At 43.5% G+C, this 22560-nt stretch overlaps 2 protein-coding genes across 5 annotated transcripts in view; both read right to left on the bottom strand.

Moving 5' to 3' along the window:
* Nucleotides 1-77: 77 nt before the first annotated feature.
* cables2a (Cdk5 and Abl enzyme substrate 2a) lies at nucleotides 78-14349 on the bottom strand. Of its 4 annotated transcripts, XM_048240921.1 has the most exons (11): nucleotides 14227-14349; nucleotides 13072-13170; nucleotides 12634-12985; nucleotides 10464-10556; nucleotides 8149-8226; nucleotides 6942-7041; nucleotides 5564-5717; nucleotides 5128-5225; nucleotides 4335-4441; nucleotides 3626-3830; nucleotides 78-3043 (listed from the first exon to the last, which is right to left on the bottom strand). In XM_048240921.1, exons 2-11 carry the CDS (start codon nucleotides 13124-13126, stop codon nucleotides 2903-2905), a joined length of 1383 nt encoding a protein of 460 aa, XP_048096878.1. In that variant the 5' UTR covers nucleotides 13127-13170; nucleotides 14227-14349; the 3' UTR covers nucleotides 78-2902. The 4 variants fall into 4 exon arrangements, with proteins under 4 accessions (XP_048096878.1, XP_048096877.1, XP_048096875.1 ...); XM_048240920.1 differs by lacking the exon at nucleotides 14227-14349 and having other exon boundaries at nucleotides 13072-13223; XM_048240918.1 differs by lacking the exon at nucleotides 14227-14349 and having other exon boundaries at nucleotides 12634-13218.
* Nucleotides 14350-15328: 979 nt separating this feature from the next.
* xkr7a (XK related 7a) overlaps nucleotides 15329-22560 on the bottom strand; it is a 17173-nt gene continuing 9941 nt past the window's right edge. Inside the window, exons 2-3 of the mRNA XM_048242229.1 lie at nucleotides 21975-22174; nucleotides 15329-18237 (exon numbers count right to left, since the gene is read on the bottom strand). Coding sequence (XP_048098186.1) covers nucleotides 17252-18237; nucleotides 21975-22174 — 1186 coding nt within the window. The 3' untranslated portion in view covers nucleotides 15329-17251. The remainder of the gene's footprint in view (nucleotides 18238-21974; nucleotides 22175-22560) is intronic.

The following is a 22560-nucleotide window of genomic DNA, read 5'->3' as shown; positions in this document are numbered from 1 at the left end:
GGTCATTTAGAGAGAAGTTAAATTAATACTATTAATCCACATTATCTTTGAAAAATGAAGAGACATAGCAGATGATAAACGGTCAGAAAATATAATTTATTTTGGAAACAATGGAGTGAATTACAAAAAAGCATCACTCATGGCCTCACAAAAAAGACAAATGCTGGTTTGTTTTCTCCAACATAATGCTCTGTATCAATTCAGACTTGAACAGGACGATTTCTAAAATACATTTAGGAAAATAGAGCACGCACACACACACACACACACACACACACACACACACACACACACACACCATGCTTATCAGCAGTACAGTATAAATGGACTTGGTACCTTATCACAATTCTCACAGTACAGTGACCTTCAAATAAAGCTTAGGTGCCTACCGCAGTAAATACAAATAGAATCCAGAATTCCATTACATTTCCTTTGACTGTGTTCTTGCACAGAGGTCCAGCTTCATGTTTCTCTCTCTCTCACACAGCTTCGACATGTACTCAAGACTGTCAGCTTCACCCCTACCCCTCATAGAAAACTCAAAACTCTTCAAATGCAGGCCATTGCACAGTCAAGACTGTAAGGAAATTTATAACCAACGAGACAGTATAACACAATGCTCTCAGAACTAGATGCAACCAAAGGCAAGTTAGTAAAAGTACACACAAGAGAACATTACAACGGCAAACATTTTGACGTCCTTTGAAATATTGGATCCTTAGGCACTTTCCACTACAGAAAAATGCTCACAGTGTATGCTTCATGACTGGCTGTCATTTGAAGAGGAAAACAATGCGTTGGCAATAAATACACGTTAAATACATGATAAGTCAAACACAAAGCATATTTTCACAAGATCCCATCACCCACTTCCCATAAAACCAAAACACAGTCTTTTGTTACAGGAGTCAGTCATAGGCTGAGCCAAACTTTAAAAATAATATTACAATAAATTACAGTTAAATACAACCTTATGAAAGTACCTGAGAAAGCAATAAGATAATTGTGACATCAGAAGAGGAGATTTGATAATGCGAGGCAAAACATATTGCCATCAACACCACTAGGTGGCGACCAAGTGGTTTCTATATTTATGACCCAGTACCATGGATACAGACACAAAAAAAAACAGGAGGGGGATAAATGGACGGATCTATGCTAAATTGTCTACTGTGTGCAAAATCTCCAGGGAATAATTGGTACACAGTGGCTGTATGGTCTGCTCCAGACATACACTCCAAAATAATGGTCTTCACTTCTTCAAATCTTGACACAGTAACTAACCCCCTAAAATATTCAAAAGTGCAGAATAAATGAAAGCACACTCTTGGACAGACATGGTGTACTTTTAACTAAAGGGAACCATAAATGCTATCGTAAATTCAACTACACCAAATCACCAATACGACAGACAGTGCTTTTAACAAGATGTTAAAGATTTGCTGATGTCAGCTTTTCTGAGGAATACTGTGCTGTGTATACAATCCACGCTGTAACACAAAACTGACTCACACACACAGTTTTAAATACAAGTCACTGTCTATAGTCGCAGAGAACAGGAAACACTTCACATTCAGAACACATTAGAAGCTACTGAAGTACATACATTGCCACAGTCTTCTGTCATAAAGAAGACTAGCTGTGTCAGTGAAAAAGTTAATAAATTGCAACATTCTGATTGTTTTTTTTTTTTTTTTTTTTTAAATCTATGACTCTTATAAGATATCCTTGTGCAAAACGTGTTTGTTGTTTTCATAAATGTAAAAAGTAATATATACTGTAGAAATGACCCACATATGTAAAGCTACTGGTCTTATATTACTGAAAAGGTATCTTGAGTTATGTGGGAAAAAAACAAAAGCAGTGTGCATGATCGGTATTGAAAACCTACTGATGAGTCTTAAAGCGTTGTAAAGAAAAATAGTTCTATTTTTTAAAATGTCCCCAATGTTGCTGTGTTCAGACAGTCTGAAAAGTAAACGACTTTGGGCAAAAGACGCAAGGATGACAAGATAATAAAAGAAGTGGAGCAGGCGGCACGATGAATGTGCTCATTAAATGTCATCTCTAACATAGAGTGCTTGGCTGCATACGCATCGGAATGCCACTCATGCCCCCAGGAGAGGCCCACTACAAAGAGCACAAACATTCATTCACTCACACACACACACACACACACACACATATAGTCTTTGTTTGTCTGTCAGACAGACAAAAAGTCTCAAACACGCATGCACACAAGAAAGGACATCTCCCTCACACTCAACACATATAGTCTCTCACACACACACACTTTATCTCACAGTCAAAGTACAGGTGCAGCCATCCATGTATTCACACACACCTCCCTCGTATAAACAGGGAGTGCCTCTCTCAGACATGCAAACACACATGCACATGCACACACACACACACACACACTCAGGTGTACCAACATTAAACCAGCAGACCCTATATTACTGCTGGCCATTGCAGATCAGACCACCGGCCTTTCGAGGTTAAAGCCACGGGTCTCCCTCACACGATCCATTAAAGAGAGTGCTGCCGGCTCTCACAGCTGATCAGCAAAACCAGTCAATCAGCGGCAGCCGCTCATTAATAAACCCGTCTCAGAGCCTCGTCTGTGCAATTCACAATGAATCATCTGAGAGAGACCTTAACAGACATAAAAACCTCCCATCGAAAATGTATATGATGCCTCAAAGGCGTTATCTGGCATCATGCCCACAGTCATGGTGTCTGTTGTAATTCAGTGAAGATGATATGTAAAAAGACTGTTCATTTAAAAGTACTACAGTAGATATGGAAGACCGTAACATCACATTGACAGACGACCCTTCATTGTTTTGATTTAAAAGGAAACAATCATGGTCGGGTGTTCCAAGGCGGGCAGTCTGCGGCTCTAGACCTGCTGCACCAGGCGACGGTAGTGTGGCATGACTTTGCTGTCGGGCAGATACAGGGCCATCTCCAGGGCAACCAGAACGGTGAACTCCAGAGGGATCAGCTCCCGCCGATTAATACGGAAACGCTCCTCGAGTTTCTGGAGACGAGAACGAGAGAACGAGAGAGAGAGAGAGAGAGAACAACAAAAGAGAAGAAAAAACGAAACAGAACAAAAACAAAGGAAAAACAGAAATTAGAAAAGTGAAATCACATGGGACCGTGCCGCTGTCTATCACGTGGCGTTTCGTTTCTTGTGGGACAGCTTGTTCTTCCCAGCAGCAACACCACAACACAAGAGTTGGACGTGCTGCACCCTGACCAGAGTACAAGCTGTTCAGTGTGCAGAGTACAGGCCCCTCACCTAACACAGAGTGCACAGGCACACGTGAAATAGGAACATGCTGTGGGGATGACTTAAGGTATGTGTGGCATAAAAAAAGACAGCTTCCTGTGGCTTCTGTTTCTATATATGTGTGTAGATGCCTACACCCAAAGATAAAAGATGTTTAAATCACTGATGGTTGCAGAACTCTTAATTGTGCAATGGTAAATTTATAATACCTTACATATTATTTTAAATATGATTTAATTAGTTTAGTATCATAGTGTAAAGAATGTAAAGATCAAAGATCTTAAGACCCCCCCAACACCCACACGCACACCCTGCCTGTGGACTCACATCAATGAGCTGTTTGACCTCTTGCTTCTTGAGGTCGCTGCTGATCTTGGCGGCCAGCAGGACGCAGGCGGCCGACACCAGCTTGCGGTTCTGCTTGTTGAAGCGTCCCTGCAGCACCAGCTTCTCAAAGTACACAAAGGCCATGGCCACAGTCACCGGCTGCAGGCCGCACTCCTCGCTCACGGCACGCATCTCCCTCTTCAGGCTGACCGGTAGAGAGGAGGAGAGGGGAAAACAGGATGAGAGGGGGAAGAAAGGATGTGAGGAGGAGAGTGGTGGTGGGGGGTTTAGAATAGGTCTGAATGGGGACTGCTGTTTGGAGGTTAATGTACTGTACAAGCTGGAGTGCTTGTAGAACAAGCCATCAGCACAACAGCCTCGGGCAGTTAAATTATATAACGGCATCTTAAGCCCGTCATCACCCCTAGCGTTGCATCATAAATGTCCGCGTAACTGTCCTGTATGGCGTTAACAGCTGAATTGAGTGAAAATATCTCCCTCTCCCACCCTCCTCATCCATATGCTGACGTTTCTGTATGGCCACTAGTTTACACGCTTCTTGCTTTCAATCACTTCTCAATCCCTGCATCTGTTTCACAAGGAAATGTGCCTTTACGGTGGTTAAGACACTTAAAGAAGTATTGACTAAATAAAAGTATTCACTAAATAAAGAAAGGGAAATGTTAGTGGTGGCAGTGGTTAGTGGTACCTTCTGATCTTGCTCAGGGTCAGTTTGATGTGGGGGAATTTCTCCTTGAAAGTCTCGTTCATGTCCTTCTTCAAGTCAGACGGTTTCACATACTCGATCACAGTTGTCTGGAAGAGACACAGAAGAAGCGTTCATTGAACAAAGAGCCCTTTAACGCTTGCAATACTAGCTAGATTGTTCTAATCTAACCCGTCCTGGTTTATGACTGTGTGACTTATGTCACTTGCACTTTGGAATAAGTCTTCCTAAGCTCTGGTTAATGTCAGTGTGCGGGCTGGTTTTTCTCTTGGCCCAGGAGGCCGTCATATGAGTTTAGGTCAGCACAGTCCTCCGGCAGCATCAGTGCCTGAGGCTATTCTGGCGATTCGTAACAAGCACTGGAATGAGAAACCACAGGAGGACACTGGAATGGAATTCTACAGAGAATCCCACAATGCAATGCATTCCACTTCAACATTCTAGTTCCCTGCTCTACACCCCAGTCAGCTCTGTAAACCTAGGAACAGATATCCTGATTTTGTACAGTTCTACACAACTAGAATGAGATTGAGTAGACAAAACCTTCAGATAATGTCGGACACGCATGACTGGGGTCAAGGGCCCTTCACACCAAGAACGATAACGGCAAGAAAATGTTGCTCTACCTAATATGAACAACAACATCAACACATAAATTATATCGTTGGGGCGGATTGTCCATGATTGTGACCGACATTCCATTGTTTCAAAATCGGGAGGTCTCTCTTTCCACATGGTTAAGTTACAGTGTCTGTGGAGGGACTAAAGGGCTCACCACATAGGAGGCGAAGATCAGCACCCTCTTATGTTTGCCACAGGGCCACTGCGGGTCACTCAGGAGGTTGGGGTCGTAGTCACCCAGCTCATCCACACCTGAGGAAGAGAACCAAACTCAGCTTACACACATCATAAAGGCATTTGATTTATAGACTCCTTCCATAACCAATTTCTCTCTCAATGAACTACAACCTTAAAGAATGAAATCACATCAGAATAAAAATGTGTCCTTTTTAATTACAGCTTCCAGTTCAAGAACGACTCTGACAGAACGGCTCAGATGGATAAGAGGATAGATAACTAGGAAGGATTTGTCCAATCTGAACCGGGTTAAAAAAAAAAAAAAAAAAAAAAAAAAACAATCAACAGATGGAGATGAGATGTTTTAGCCGCTAGTCGACCTCTGGTCCCCTGTAGGCTCTGTTGACCCATACCCATATCCGCCGTGCTGTTGAGGCGTGCGGGAGTGAAGCTCTTCTGGACGTTGTTGCGGTTACAGGACTTGGCTGTGTTGGCGTCAGGAGGGCCACTGCTCTTCTGTCTCACAAGGGCATTGGTGGGCAGCAGGAAACGGGCATATGACACCGTCTGTGGAGGTAGGGCAAAGAGAACAAAATACACACTCATTCCAATCAATACATGTCAATGGACACTTCTGTGTGGCCAATTATAGTAATTCTATGTAAGAAGACATTTCTATTTCGGAGCGGTTGTCTGCAGCCGCGTGAAGGAAAACACCTTGTGCTCCTTGGTAACTGAAACCTGTGAACCAACTAAGCCTTGGTACTACTGACCCCACTATGGCCTACTACTGACCCCACTATGGCAGGGGTGGACAAACTGTGGCCCGCGGGCCGGATCCGGCCCGCCAAGCACTTTAATGCGGCCCACCAAGCATTTAATTAGGGTATCAGACTGCTCGCTATTTTTTCCCTGCGATAGAGACGACGTTGGCTAGCTTTACTGCAAACTGCTTTTCACTTTCTTAGAGAACGTTTACAATGTCAAGGTCAAAACATCATGATACATAGAGATGATAGGCCTACTCTTTGTTATCTCCTTTGCAGCAGATCGGCAGCCTTTGAGCCAAAAAGTTTGCCCACCCCTGCACTATGGCCCATTACTGACCCCACTATAGCCTACTACTGACCAGAGTTCCCACTGCCTAGGTGGGTTTGCAGAAAGAACAGATAATGAATTGATGACCCTGATTAAGATAGACCTTTAATAAAATGTTTTATTTAGATGAAGGCAGATTGAACAAAACACTCAGGTGATAGATTTTCTTTGAGAAGTGTGACAGAGCCATGGGAAGATTGATGTTCAGATGAACACTAACCCTGCACAGTACACACAGTTTGAATGGGATAGAGTTCGGCCAGGAGGCAATTTTACAATGCTACCCACAGCTAGAGACTAGTCTATTTAAAACTGTTTCGCCCCCTATTGATTTAATAAATAGTGGAATGCCATTCTCAATAGGGATCAGTCACATAGACATGGGGGCAATGTGCTTAACTCTAAGCCAAAAAATGCAATATCAAATAAGCCCTACAGAAGTACACCCTACAGTAGGTGATAGAGCACTTCAAAGCAATTAAATTTTTTTCACATCAGGGAGCTCAATTTCTTAGAACTACCCATAAACAGCATTATATGGCAAGGTGCTCTGGGATCAGTGCAGAGCAATAAAATTCATTCGGTTAAGTTACGTCAGAGGGAACTTTCAGTCTAAATCCCATAAGCGTGGGCTACTGTAGCCACAATCAGCAACATCACTCTGCTGGTTGTCTCCCAGGATGGTCCACTCACCTTCCCAAACGCTCCCAGCTCCACGCCCTCCAGCCCAGGCACCATATCTGGGACGCCCCCCGACGAGTTCCTCTGTCTGTGGGGTTCCAGTTTGGGGTCACTGGGTAAAAAAAAAAAAAAAAAAAAAAAATAGAAACAAAACAAAAATGGAAACAAGGACACGTTGGAAAAAAAAAAAAAAAAAAAAAGGAAATTTGATGAAAATGATTTTAACAGAAGAGAAAAGAATGGGAGAAAAAGAGGGAAAGGAACAAGAAAACAGACAGAGTTAGGCACACAGACTCAGAAGAGTAGAAGAGCAAGGAAAGGACACGGCTATTTCTGCAGTTTACTTCAGGCAATCAATCTATTATTGATACCAAAGACATGAGGTTAGAGTATAGCATAAATCACTGCCACTTTCACAGGTCTGACTAAGAGAAAGGATCAAGCCATCAAGACTGTGACTGCTGTGTACACCCTCACTAAACCTGTAGGGAGGCCCATCGTGATTGAACACATGCAGTCCATAGGCCCCTCTCAAGCCCTCAAAACTTCACGGTTCTCTAAATTCCACTACTTGACCACTCTGAGCACCTCTTGAATGACAAATTTGAGGAGAAACTCTCAAAACAGCCTGGAGACCAGACAAATCTTAAGAGCACATTCCGCCATGCTCTGGCAGATCCTCAACTGAGAAATGGTTTGGTGTAAGCCAGGTTACAAAACATGCTCAGCCCAAAAAGAATGGTCACTGACCATTCCAAAACAGGAAACTAAATAATGACCTACTGTGGAGGACTGCAGCTCTACAGTTAAAGTGTTATTGTGTTATATATATTTTTTCTTGCGGTTACAGGGTTTACATGCACATTTGTCCTTTCAAATTATATCCCCACTAAATATACATGGTAAATAAGAACCCAGTCTCATCTGAAAACAAGAGTCAGTGGGGTTATTTCAGGGCACAGCCGTGCTGACAAGTAAGATGAGGAAGACCTGCACCAAAAATTCATCTGGTGGTAAGCTACTCCGCTTAGATGTTCAGAGGTGAGAACTTTCTGGTTAGCAAGGTACACAGAAAATAAGCCACTCTTCCTGTAGGCACTTTGCTCCATAAGGCACTTTGTTTTAGTTGAGATGTTTGTGCTACATGTGTGTTTGATTTGTTTTGATCTTGCTACAGTGTTTTTGTTCTGTGGTGAGGGTGGTGTTCTCGTGTCTGTACCTGCAGTGAAAGCTCTCCCCATATGGCAGAATAGAAAAAGCAGCACATAGAGACCGCTTGGCACATATCAGCACAATCCTGCAGAACACACACACACATATACACACACACACACACACACACATATACAGACAACACATACATACAGACAGAACAAACAGCGTCAATCTTTCTCTACGAGACATGCTGCTGCATCCACACCACAATACATCACAATACAAGAACAGACTCTAGCTAGCCTACTAACCTAGCCATAGCATTCCTCCACGTGCAGCATTCACAACACACTTCACCGTCTCAGCACTCTCAAAGCCTCCTCTCTCAGGATGCAAACACCATTGAAAGCAACCAAACCTTTCTCAGCCTACATTTCCCAGCCAGCTCACTCATTACTCCCACCAACCGCTAACCACAAGGAGCCTCTTACCCGAACACCAGCAGCTGTCAGCAGTACATCAGCAAATGAATTCATATTCTACCAACCAACTCAGCTCGGCCACCAACACAGACACAGGTTACATAAACGGCTGGTCACCACACACTTGATCCAGGTCTTATACAATGCCGCTCACTCGTTAATCTGGTAAATACACAATTTCACTGGGATATCGGCCTAATTCAGACAAATTATCCTGTCAGTGGCCTACTCTTTGATTGGCCAACACAGAATGAATAAATAAATGAATGAATGAATGAATGAATGAATGAATGATCATTGAGGCAGACAACATTAAAAGGGACATGCTGCTCCACAGATACCAGGAAACTAGGGATGTGACGGTACACAAAACTCACGGTTCGGTGTCTACCTCAGTTTTGAAGTTCGGTTAATTTTCGATATGGTAAGACTGGGTACTGTTAGCCTAAAATTCTCTGACAATACATCTGTATTGTACCTAATGTCCTGTACCTAAACCGTTTGGTTTACACCCCTACAGGAAACTATTGAATACGCGTAGGAAAAAAAGATACAGGAAACAAAAAAAAATCTTAGGCTCTCCGTGTGCTCTTTGCATGAAGTATATGCATAAAGTACAGATGCATGCTTCAACTTTCCACTGCTGTGCTTCAAATTATACCTTCACTTAGGCTACTTTCAAGATGAATCAGGGTTAAATTACAGCAGCTACAAAATCTAGGTCTAAAGAGTCAAAGTCGATGTGATGCAGACATGGTGATGACATGGAGTGGCTGGCAGACAAATTAATAAATCAAAGTGTGAGAAAGAATGGTGTAAATACTGTCTGTAAAAAATGGTGTAAAAACTGTCTGTAAATAGTGCTGTTGACGATGTTGCATTTCACAGCCCAATTCATGCCCACATATTTATGTTGAGTTGAATCAGTGCCAAGAAGGTCACCAACTAGCATATGTATGTGTGTGTGTGGGGAGGGATTCACAGAATAATCCAAAAGGACACTTGAGAAAGAGACAGAGATAGGTCTGGCACGAAAGAGTGATGAGAAGACCCCACAGGCTCCCAGCAATTTATTTCAGTCGCATTCTCCTTCCACAGGGGAGGTGAAATGGGGGGGCTATTCCATTTCACGTTTGCACTCCTTCATTGCTCAGACGTGCCGTGGCGGTGCTATTTTCAGGCGGCCGGTCTCGTCGGCGTTTCGAGTCTTATGAAAGGCTGATTTAATTCTCTGGCAGAAGCTTCACAGCAGCAGTCGTCGGAGGCAACCTGTTTCAACGTCAGTCTGTTAAAGGGGCCTAACTGAGTTACATACAAGTAAGCAGCCATTACTTATGACTGACTTATTAGATTAGGGAGGAGCTCAACGAGACTTGCTGTGCAGCAGCATCACCTTTAAGAAGGGATTCCATGCTTGTGGGTGCCAGAGACTGTAACAAGTGACCACAGGGCACACTTTACACCTTATCAGTGTTTGACCGAGCAAGAGGTGAGCTGCGTTCAATTTCGCAAAACATAGGCGAACATTTGCAAACAGTTTTCCATTTGCCTGGGCAAAACGTTTGCGAAGAATCGCAAACAGTCTGCGGAGGTAGTTCTCCGCGAACATACAGTGGAACTGGACGTGAGCTTGAAGGTAACAATGCAATTACCGTTACAATGGAATGTTAAGACCAAATTGTTCAAATGTATCTGTTCAAAGAAAACATGTTCACCACGAATGTTTGCCACTGTTTGATAAATTTGAACGCACCTCTGGTTCTATTTGCACTGGGGAAGGACTCAAATGTGCTCCAACTCTATGCCCCTTGCCTGGATGTGTTTGCTTCATCCATTTAGTGTGTTTTTCGCCTCATCACACACACACACACACACACACACACACGAAAGCACCAACCTGCTGCCTCGTGTGTCATACTGCCTCATATTCTTGATAAAATGGACCTTCTTGGATGCTCTGGGCCCAGGAGAGCCTGACCGGGTTTGTGTGCTGTGAAGAGAACAAATCAGATCAAAACATCACAACGTCACAACAGTTCATATCCAAAAATACCATGCAGATTATGTTGCTTTACACCTAAAAAAAAAAAAAAAAAAAAAAAAAAAGGACAGAAAGAGCAGCAAATCTGATTCAACACTATTTGAAGAGTTTGGTTATGTTATTTAATTGTGTATTTCAGGTAAAATCAATAATTGCAGTTGTGTTGTTTTGATTGAGTAAAGATAAATTACATAACACCCAATTACAGTTCTACTGAAATTACTTGGAAAACAAAATGTAAAAAATTATTCATGAAAATTCATTAAAATGGAGAATATAGCGTTTTGGAACCAAACTCTTTACGGACATTCCTTGGCGGACTATTTGCAAGTGCTCATAATCCAGGGGACCAAAGGGAGAACTGAAAGACTGTGTGCTTTGGAGGGGAATGCACATGAGTGGTACCAGCTGGAGGAATCAGCCTGGCATCAATCACAAGGGAACAGATCTTACATAAGAGGTGTTAATCTTCCAGTCGGGGGCATATTGGGGAGCGAGGTTGGCTGGTGGGTTGGTGAATTTAGAACCGAGACCAAAGGTTGACAACAGTGACCTTAAAGCTTCTATGTTTTCTTTAATTAAATGGGGCATGCAAGGACACAATAAAAAAATACTGGCCCCAAGTCCAGTAATAAGCTTCATCCACATTTCTATAGCACCTTTCTTAATCTCAAGGTCGCTTACATACAATGCACGTCAATCACAGCAACCTGTGATAATGGGCATGCATCTAGATCTAGCCCTAAGATTGAATGCCTCAGCCCCTACCATTGCATATGCAGTGCCCAGTTGTTACACAGGGGAATAATGGCTATTTGCTTCCATCATAAAGATACTGGTAACCAGGTGATGCTCAGCTCCCCTGTCAAACATTATCCAGGAATTCTTATGTTGTGTATACATAGACTGGACACAGAGCAAATGTGGCTTCCTTGCCATGCTAATCGCACATATCCCATTCAACTGCTAAGATTTGTTTACTGCGACTTGTTAACACAATTGTGGCGGAAATTAATGCGAGTTGAAGGAGTGGCATAACCACATTGAACGAATTGTGTAATGCATCACAACCTCGGGTCTAGCCACATCTGGTTTGACATGACATGCATATGTGAGTGAGGCAACAATGTACTGTAATTCAACCACTACAACATTACAACAAGGATAGAGAACAGTGAGAGTGCTCAACACACAAGGCAGGCGATCTCTCTGTAACCTGTTGAGACGTAAAGTGAAAGCACAGGGCTCCGATTTATCATTTCAAATGGACTGATAGTTAATCACGAATCGTCCAAAGGCGCAGGTTATGTTCCAAGGTCACAAAACAGCAAGATTGCACAAGATTTTCTGTTATTATTCATGGCACACAAAAGCACATCTCCATTTATCACCACTTCCGAATATATCTAAGTCTATTTAATTACACAACGGGGAAACTGAAACTACCTGTCGAATGTCAGGGCTAAGCGAAAGTAGCCGTGCACCTATTTAACGTGTTCAGGATACGTTAAATTCACAGCTAATGCTAACATTTTATCAGGTAATGTTACATTAATGTGTGATACCTGAGGATTTGACAAGTATCTAGCTTACAAGATGACCATAGCTACAGGATTTTGAGGGGAAAGAAACTGAGACCACTTGTTTACACAGGAAACGTATCAGGTCTATACAGATACTAGAACACATAGAAACACAAGGTAATAATTTACTTATTCATAGATCATATAGAAGTCAAATGAAGAAACTGTGTAATATAATATATATATATAATATAATATTAAAATATTAGACACAGCTTGGCAACATCCAGCCGCAATGCATTCTTCACTGACAGCACAAACAAAGAAAAGCCGCTGCATCATGCAGACGTGGTAAGGTTAGCTAGCTGACTAGCAGCAAAAGCTTTTAAGGAGCGTATTTCAACATGTGATAAACCAAGAAAAACAAAGATGTCAGGGAGGACAGCTTTGTAACAGAATCATGAAACAGTTGGGCCTAACCAATCTGTCGACAGTATACCTACCTTTGACGGACATCAGGAGGCATAACGTTAGAACTCTGAACTGAGATCAGAGTAGGCGACTTGCTAGCTCCAAGAAGGGGATTCTGGGGTCCAGAGGTCGGGGAAAGAGGGGATCCCTGAGACGACAAAGGGTCTGTCTTTCCACTGCTTTCAAACAAGCACTCACTGACATTACCCCCAATCCCGGGAGATGCCAAAAATAAAACAGGTGGAAAGGTATTAGTCCTCGGCAAAGGAGTAGTAACGCCCCCGCTCACTGAATTTGACAGCTGGGTGAAGGTTCCGTAGCTGCTCGTTGTCGACAACGGTCCGACCATGGAAGTTCCAGCGTCCAGACTTCGGTGCTCGGCAGCTATAGGACATGGGTTACCATTGTTTAAAGGGTACACTGGTTTTCCATCTAAAGATATGTTAGTTAGGAAAAAAAGTGCTGCTTGCCTCCGACGTGAATCTTTACTTTTCCGCAGGTGTACTTTGTGCGTTTTAGTAGCATTTGTCCCTTTGCCACAGTGTGGACCGCAAGCAGCGGCCGCCATTCTAGAGTGTGAAGACATACGTTCAAACACAGACGACGATGAAGCCGGCGAGAGGAGTTGTCCACGCCTACTGCCTGTTGATTAGTCAAAATTGCTGTATTATGCGTGTATCTTGAGTCTTTTAAAAGACAATTGGTTGTCGGCTCTTTGTTCATAAATTTGTAACGAATACTTAAGTCTATGGCGGGATACATGAAAGCATTTTAGACTCAGTCGTAGCCTAATTCACTAGAGTGGGGAGTTCTCTAAAATCATGTGTTAATGTAGGCTAGGCTACAACTATCCCGACAGGCGTGACAGTAAATATCTGCAATTACTTAGCATGTAAGAGCAACATCCTCTCACACACAATGTAAGCTAGCCTAAATTAAGACAGTCCCACAACAATATTTTCTCAGACATGAATGAGTAGCTTGTGGAAAGGGTGAATGTTGGCTAACATGAACCTGTCTAAACAGCCTTAGAAATTAATGACGATAATCCACAAATTTGTAAAGCTAAATATCCTCTTTTGTAGGCCTAATTGTTCACCACTATGACATAACGGCCCCTAAGCACATTTACATAACAGCTGGCAGTGGCACATACAAATGGTTGGATCAAGTTGGATACAAGGATACAAGGAAGTTTATTGTCACATGCATATGGTTACTGTAAGTAAGAAATGCAGTGAAATGATGTCTGGTGTCAGCCTATTTGTGCATTTATTGGGGGTAAAAGGTGCAGTAGAAGAGGGGTTTAGTAGACAGGGGCAAGGAAAAACTCCCTTACCAAGGAAGAAACCTTGGGCAGATCCACGGCTCAAGGGGCTAACCCAACTGCCAGGGGTCTTGGTGTGTGTGTTGGGGGGATGACAGGGGAGATGGGATAGTGTGCTGTGTATGTGGGGAAAGGATGGAGGTTTGTCTAATGTCTACTATATGGGTCACTGTTCAAGAATGACAAATCAGCTTTCATTTGTTCTCTTCCAATCAGGCTACCCCTCTGATAATTCATAGTTTGAATTACTGACGTGTAATGTAAGCACAACCCTGGTGATTTGATATTTAAAGCTTACCTCAACGAAAGGACGCCCTTTGCAAGATTCCATACTTGGGTTGGAGAGATCCATGCACTCTCTGAAGACCCACTGGTCACCATTATTGTCTAAATAGGCTGTCAGCCAGTCCATTTATTCAAACACATAAGCTGGAGGTGCAGAAAGACTACAGAGATTATGAACACATATCTCTCATCCGCTCTTTTAGATCTACTGTTGGCTAGTGTTTCGTAATCTACTGATTCATTACGTGGGAAGATGGGATTTAGCTCCTTAGTGCCACTCAATCTAGAACTATCTGTTTTTCCTCCTGCAGTTTACTAAACTATGTGTTGGGTACAAACAGCTAGTTCTTCCTGTGTCATCTCACAGTGCACATACACACTGTCACACAGTCACACACAATCTCTGGTCTGCTCTCTCTCTCTCTCTCACACACACACACACACACACACACTCACAAGGGCGATTCTCTCCTGACATCTGATTTATATTATCCTGACTTTGCTTATGTCAATCATGGCAAACACTTAAGTACATCTGATGAGTACTGGTCTGCACTTGTTGTGACCCCCCCCCCCCCAGACACACACACACACACACACACACACACACACACACACTTTGCTTTGGACACAGGGGTTAGGGCAGCGTGATGCCATGTCTGGCTTTTGGTATACATTATGTAATAAGATGTTACGTCATTGCGAGATCACAAAGTCGGCCTTTGTGTGTGTGTGTGTATGTGTGTGTGTGGGTGAGTGGGTGAGTGAGTATGCTTGTTTACACATTTGTGGTATTTTGTTTATCCACTGCACCATTCACAATATCTATACTACGAGTATGGATCACGAGAAATACATACAGTATGTAGTTTGTATTTTTAGTCCTTGCTTCATTTAGAGACATTTAGTGATTCAAAATCATATCATCATTTTAGCTCTCCAAAGCAATAGCTAAAGCAATAGTTATGAAAAGTCTGCTGCCTTGTTTGTTTCTAAAATCAGACCTCTGGTCTTAAAACAGCTGGCAATTATAGAGTTTTTCCATTATGTGCCTTCAGTATTTTCAGTGTCAAGCAAAGAAGCAAACATTCAAATGATACCATAATCAGATTGAATTGTTTGGCTAGAAAGCCAGTAAACACATTGCTTTTATTTTTCCAAGAACACCATCACTAAAATTCTCAACTTTATTTCGCAGTGAATAGCAACAGTCTGGTATGATGGGTTAAGGCTTCATATTTTAGTTTGTGTATCTGAAATCAAGTCCCACACAAACCAGGTGGAATGTGTTGACTATCTCCACTTCTTGGTACAGTACAAATGAGGCTGAACTGTGGCATAGGGGACTCAACAGTAAGCACCATCATCGCTTCTCTGCACCGTTACAAATGTCTGTTTGCATGTAAAACGGGTTCTGTACCTGGCATAATGGGTGTATTGCATTTTCTTGCTTGTATGGTAGGTTTGAACATGAAAGCAACACTGCAACAACAGCATCACATCATCTATTAGAAATAGTCACTTTCATCTCTACCTTCCAGTTGTACCCCTCCACAAAATTGTATTCTCAGGAACAAAAATTACCATTTCTTTATTTCCCTAATGTGGTGAAGCACACTGACGAAGGCCATCAGGCCGAAACGTTTGTTAATTGTCCCCGGTTGCTAAAAATGGATTAAAAAGCAAGAAAAGATTTTTGGTGTGCGACCATTTGTTATTTCCTAATGTGGTGAAGCAAATGACCTCATGTATTTGAATTCGTGCAAGACCAATGTGGCACATGTTTGTGCCTGTACAATAAAAGCATTAGGTCTTGTGTGTATGAAGTTGACACATGGACTGAAGCAAGCAATGAGATGAGCACACCTACTGGCTAATCATTAGTCTTATTCACAATAGCCACTATTTTTTACAATATGTCATATGACCCAAATGAGTCATGATGAAACTGGAAATAAAACCAAAAAAAAAAAGAAATCCTGAAACAGTTTTTCAGCATCACTCTTAGGTAATAACATCTACTTCTCAAAACTATGGTCGCAGAATTTCACTTTTGCAAAATGATTTTTTGTTTCTTTTATTGCGCAGCTCTTTTGGACTATATGAAATAGCATACACTGTTCAAACTTGAAGGCATACTTTATGGAGAAGCATGGGGCTTATCCTAAAAAAAGCAAAATAAGAACTGTATGTAAACATGTAAACATACACTGATATCTGCATTGCTACAGAGGACAGGTCAGTTTACAACTCAATCTATTTTGTTCATCTTAAAATGTCCTACCAAACATTTTGTTTCAGCAACACTGCTAACATAGCTTGACATCACTTCATATCACAAGTCTGACTGCCCAAACTCCACTCTGATGTTTTGGCGTCTACCTTCATCGTCATGTGTGCTTTGTTTCTCCATCGACACATCGCAAGAGTCGCCCTATATAAGGACTTCATAAGGCCTTATTTGATAGTCCTGTGCTTCCACATATGAAATTATATGACTGATAACTTGAAGTCGTAGACTGAGGCTTATCAGAGAGCATATTTCTGGTATATGGCTGTTGACACTAGCTGCCAGAAGACTAGTGTTAAACATCCATTTTTTTCTCTACAATGGCTTTTTTAACACCATCATGTAAGATTTAACTCTGATCTTATTTATTAACACCCCTTTACTGAAAATTCCAATTGGGGTGACAGAAGCAGATTACCAAGGTTTGACAACTGATCATCTTTGACCTTTGACCTTGCCCATAGATGTCAGTATTATTCATAGGTACCCAACTATACAGTGGTGCATCAAAACAGAACACGACATCAGGACACTCTTAGACGCTACTGTCAGTAAGTGTCAGCACCACCCTGTGTGTGTTTTAGCATTAGCCAAGCGGCTATCCTCGATCTATATAACACTCCCTTTTACTTTTCCTCCTATCTCCTACAGGGTCGGAGGCCCTAAGCCCTGGTTTGATGCGGCGGCTACAAGCCACAGCAAGGGCCGGCAGGAGGCTCGGAGGGCAATAGAGAAGCCCGTCTGTTAGTCACACTGTTGTCTCGTACTCCATCAGTTCCTTGGGCGTGCCCAGGCAGCGGTACTGGATCCGGGGTGTGACCGGCGCGGCACTCTCCAGCACCAGGATGGTCTTGCGCAGCCTGCGGTCGATGAAGTGGGCGTCCCAGGCCGGGTACCGTTTTCTGGGCAGGTCGATGCGGATCACCGGCCCCTCTGTCCTGGGCGTGAGGCGCGGGGCCGGGGTGCGGGTTGCGCCCGGTGCCGGCCGCACCTGAAAGACGTCCCCCCCACCGCCCTCCCCTCCGCCATGGCCCTGATCCCCACCTTTAGTCCTCTGCAGGGTCCTGGGCGGGCTGCTCACCAGGTCCGGCGGTGGCCCGGAGGCCGGCGACGCCACCACGATTGGCTCCATGGGCGCCACCGACGCGTCCTCCACCATGCAGCAGCCGAGCACGCCTCCTGTCACGGCCCCGTCTGGGTGCAGCAGGCAGTAGTAGACGAACATGAAGAAGGTGCCCAGCGCGTAGCTGCAGGCCACCACGCACACCACCACCACGGCGTAGAAGTCCGAGGTGCGCGAGCCGCGGTACAGGAACCAGGCGGCGGTCAGCGTGACATTCTCGGCCAGCACGATGAGGCTGTAGAGCACCAGGCGGCAGCGTGTGGGACCCTCGCGCACGCTGAACCAGCAGAACACGTAGATGATGCCCACCATCATGTTGTAGATGATCTCCTCCCACTTGGACATGCAGAAGTCGGTCTCGCCCTGGATGATCCAGAAGGTCATGGCGCACCAGTGTGCCACGATGAAGATGCCGAAGTAGAGCTGGAAGATGGAGGCGAACAGGGCGAAGGCGATGGTGCGCGCGCCCACCGTGAAGAGGTGCCACAGCATCTGCACCACCGCTGCCTTGTAGCTCATGGGCAGCTTGTCGTCGCGGGAGTCGCGCAGGGCCTTCTGGTAGGAGGCCATCATCCAGGACAGAGAGATCAGGGACGCAGAGGCAGAGAGGCCTGGGAAGGGGAAAGAGGAAAAGGGAACATTCCCAATCCAGGAATTAGCAAGAGACGTGTTTGAATACATGAAACACTGAAAAGGCAGAATCTGTGATACAAGTACTCTTTTCATCTTTAACATGAAATTAATGAATGATATGATTTCTAAATGATTGATTTATATATATATATATATATATATATATATATATATATAAAACTTTTGACATTATATATATATATATATATATATATATATATATATAATGTCAAAAGTGACTGTTGTCCCTTGTGTGGTTTATTCAAGATTCCATGTTAGTTTCATGTGGAAAGGGATAAAAAATCTCAAATATGTAAATGACAGGGAAAAAGGTACAAGGAAATCATATCAAATTCATGCATGAACAGAGATCAAATCACATCGATGACTTCAAAGCCTTAAAAATAAAATGGAGAGGGAGAGACAGACTCGCCTGCCACTGCAGGAAGAGCTAAGACTGAGTGCTATCCTGAGTTTAGTGAAAATGTCATGAATATTTAATCAGCTTCCTGTCTGACTGTTATACGGCTCCTCCATCTGGCCAGTGAGACCAGATTAAAGACCCCTCTTCCGAATAACATTTCTCAGTCACGACATTAGTCAGCTCTTGATTCCCCTCCAGGTCGCTCAAAGAGCAAGCCATTGTTATTAGAACCGCAGAATGGGATTGAGGTCTATTACAGAGCCACAACCTGTCACAGTTTATGGGCTCAGGTGTCAGGACATAGAGGAGGGGGGGGGAAAAAATTGAAAAATGAGAAACAAAAAATTGGACCAGAGACCAGAGTTGAGGCACTGGAGCAGTGACCCTCACACTGTCAATTACAAGGCAGGCCAAATAGATCAGTGAGATGAGAGTAAATTAGATGGCTTTTTGGAGTCATGGCCTGCTGGCCACTTCCTTAATTAGATTCTGAGGTCTGCTGTCACTGTAGATAAGACAGTAATGTCCCTCTCCCTCTATAATGGGCCTGAGAGACTGCCACACTGAAGCAACGTTTCAAATGCCTACCAACTGAAATACACTCCCACCATAGCATCTGAGAATTAAAACATAAAAACAAAATCGTAACTGAAAAAATCAAAATCGTAATCATATCTGACAGCACATTGGTGTTTTACATCCTCTGGGCAGAAGACATTTGGAGACACATGGAGACATTTCCATGTGTGACACTGAATAAAATTCAGAGAAATGAAAATGAAATTCAGTTTTGCTTTAATTCAGGCCCATGTTCCTCAGTATATCACCTGCTATGAAGTTCTCTTAGTTTTGGTTTATGAGTGAGTGAGCGAGAAAAAGAAAGTGATTGTGAGGATAGTAACGCACGTATGTTACACAATCATTTTGTTTGCAAATTTGGCCTGACCTAATCTGTAACCAGACACCCAGATACACCCAATAGTAAAACATTTCCTGTTTAGTTTACCTGCTTTATTCAGCAGGTAAACAACACAGGAATCATACAGGAATAACACAGTAAATAATGGACACTACACAACACACACACATACAGAGAGACAGAGAGAGAGAATAGATATACTGTATCCTCAATACAGCATTTTGAGGTATTGTGGCCAGAGGACTCAGGATGTGGTCGGTCATCAATCATTGGTCACTGTGATGGAATAAACCCAAGGCCCAGCAGAGATCTTCCGAATGTGGCGAGCATGTGAATAAAACTGTAAATGATTCCCAGGAGTGCCCTGTCTCTGGTGGCAACAGCACCATTCAAGAGTCACACACTGCACAATGCAGGCTTCTTCTCTCCACAGTTCTTAAGCTTTTCATACACAGGGCAGCTTTCTGAGCAATGTTGCTAGGTAGTGTTATTGATTAGTGTGTTATTGTTATTGTAGTATTGTTATGGTGTTTTCCCATTGCATCATTAGTAGGCAAATTGGCATGACCATCCAGGCAAAACCGGTTATGTGATCGCAGAGGTGACCTATCAGGGTGTGTCCTCAGGCTCCAAATGCTTCTGTGTTTGAGGCTGGCAATATATTTCATCTTGTTAATCGAGAAAAATACATGTCAATTCCTAGTAATGTATCATTGCGGAAGAAATTAAGCCACATCTGACACTGGTCTTATTGATGTCAAGTAAGAAATAGAAAATTGCAGCTTATTGCTTGCTTCTGTGTAAAGATTAAAGATGGCTGCTACTTGGTTGTGAATTGATTTCTGTCTTTCAGAACAGAGCAGGTATCTTTGATAGTAATGGTCTCAATTTGCCAGGTAGATGTGGCGGTGACAGAGTCTCATAGATCGTGAACACTGTAAGCTGGGTAATGCCATTTCAGTAGACAGTAAAACTGGCCTCACAAAAACCTAGACAAACTGGAACATAATAGTATAGTATAAGTATAAGTATATATACTCTTTTGATCCCGTGAGGGAAATTTGGTCTCTGCATTTATCCCAATCCGTAAATTAGTGAAACACAAACAGCACACAGTGAACACACAGTGAGGTGAAGCACACACTAATCCCGGCGCAGTGAGCTGCCTGCATCAACAGCGGCGCTCGGGGAGCAGTGAGGGGTTAGGTGCCTTGCTCAAGGGCACTTCAGCCGTTCCTACTGGTCGGGGTTCGAACTGGCAACCCTCTGGTTACAAGTCCGAAGTGCTAACCAGTAGACCACGGCTGCCCCCAAATGGTAATACTAATATGGTGCTTAGAGTTATTGTTTAATTATCCCTAGTTATTTCCACCATTACTCTTCTTAACCTTGCAAAAAGCTGGGGCTGTGTGTCAAAGAACATCGGCTATGCATCATGCATGGTGATGCGTTCGTTCATTAAAAAAGTAATGAAAATCTTTAAAAGCAGCACGATTTTCTCCTCATTTTAATGTTTCTCTGTTCCCCAAGGTCTTCCCGCCCGCCTCTAGTCAGTCCCTGAATCATCCCAAGGCAGTAATATCTACAAATGCTGAGTGCCATAATCATTAGTCTCCAGCCTGCACTGTGTAATTAGGGGTCCAATTCGCAGTTAGACTGCAAATGAACCACTATGTCCTGACTCTTCATTAGTGAGGACTACTAAGCAGGGGCATGTTCTAACATGGACCCCATTGTGACATCACATAAGAATCTGTGGGTGCTACAGAAACACTGTGCAGACTAAAGGGCGTGAGCTGGAAAACCTGCTGCAAGGGAGGGAGGTCGGCATTTTCTTCTCCGAATAAGGGAGAAAGGAACGAGAACAGGCAAAAGAGGACAAAGAAGTCCGACAATATAATCACTCCACAGGAACAACCACTCTACACATGCTTGGAATAATTCAATGTCGACCCAGATGAGGGTGGTTGTTAGCTCAATATGAGACAAAGCAATGTTGAATTTATATGAAATACAAGAGTCCGAGTGCCTCACAAATGTGAGACGTGTAAAATCATGTGCCACAATATCTATCACTGTGTTATGTTACAAAGAAAATGTACTAGCATATGTTTCTAATTGTTCGGCAGTGCCATGTTCAGTTTCCATATAAGTGTGTCATTTAGTCATAATACATAGCTGTAATTGTTGTTTTTGGTTGTTGTGTTGTGGTGTTTTTGGTTGTTGTGTTTTGGTGTTTTTGGTGTTTTTGGTTTTTGTGCTGTGGTGTTTTTGGTTGTTATGTTGTTGTGTTTTTGGTGTTTTTGGTTGTTGTGTTTTGGTGTTTTGGTGTTTTGATGTTTTTGGATGGTGTGTTTTGGTGTGAGTCTCACCCTGCAGGGGCAGGACCTGGTTGGCCTGTACCATGATGCAGAGCTGCAGTACCAGCTGGGGGGCGCTCTTGAGGAAGATCTCCAGCAGCCGCAGCATACTGATGTCGGCGCTCTCGAACATCAGGCGCCAGTAGTAGTGGCGCCGCTCATGGTCCCCGCGCCAGCGGCTTTGCACGCCCAAGTACAGTGCGTGGACGTACCTGAGGAAGAGAGAACGAGAGGATGGACAGACAGAGGAGTCAGTGGGGGTAGGAGTCGAGAGAGGTGCAGAGGAGTCAGTGAGGGAGTCGAGGGAGGTGCAGAGGAGTCAGTGGAGGAGTCGAGGGAGGTGCACTGGAATCAGTGGGAGTGTCGAGGGAGGTGCAGAGAAGTCAGTGTGGGAGTCGAGGGAGGTGCAGAGGAGTCAGTGGGAGAGTCGAGGGAGGTGCACTGGAGTCAGTGGGAGGGTTGAAGGAGGTGCAGAGGAGTCAGTGGGGGAGTTGAGGGAGGTGCACTGCACAGACTTCCTAACTAAATGTAAAGCAGGAAAAGATACATTAAAACAGCTAGTGCCGTCTCAAGACTTCAAGAAGCTCTTGAAGACCCA

This window comes from Alosa alosa, chromosome 4, assembly GCF_017589495.1.
Source record: "Alosa alosa isolate M-15738 ecotype Scorff River chromosome 4, AALO_Geno_1.1, whole genome shotgun sequence".
Taxonomy (NCBI): Eukaryota; Metazoa; Chordata; class Actinopteri; order Clupeiformes; family Clupeidae; genus Alosa; species Alosa alosa.
Note: the sequence above shows the minus strand (reverse complement) of the source record. Positions and strands in the feature narration are given on the sequence as shown.

Bases quoted from the DNA above. Each gene is read 5' to 3' on its own strand.
- cables2a (XM_048240918.1), bottom strand. From the start codon at position 13,187: ATGTCTTCACACTCTAGAATGGCGGCCGCTGCTTGCGGTCCACACTGT. The intron at 4,442-5,127 runs GTGAGCCCTTTA...TGTCTCTTCCAG, and splicing joins TGATCTTCGCCTCCTATGTG to ACAACTGTGATCGAGTATGT. The intron at 3,044-3,625 runs GTGAGTCCACAG...TCTCGTCTCCAG, and splicing joins AGGTCAAACAGCTCATTGAT to AAACTCGAGGAGCGTTTCCG.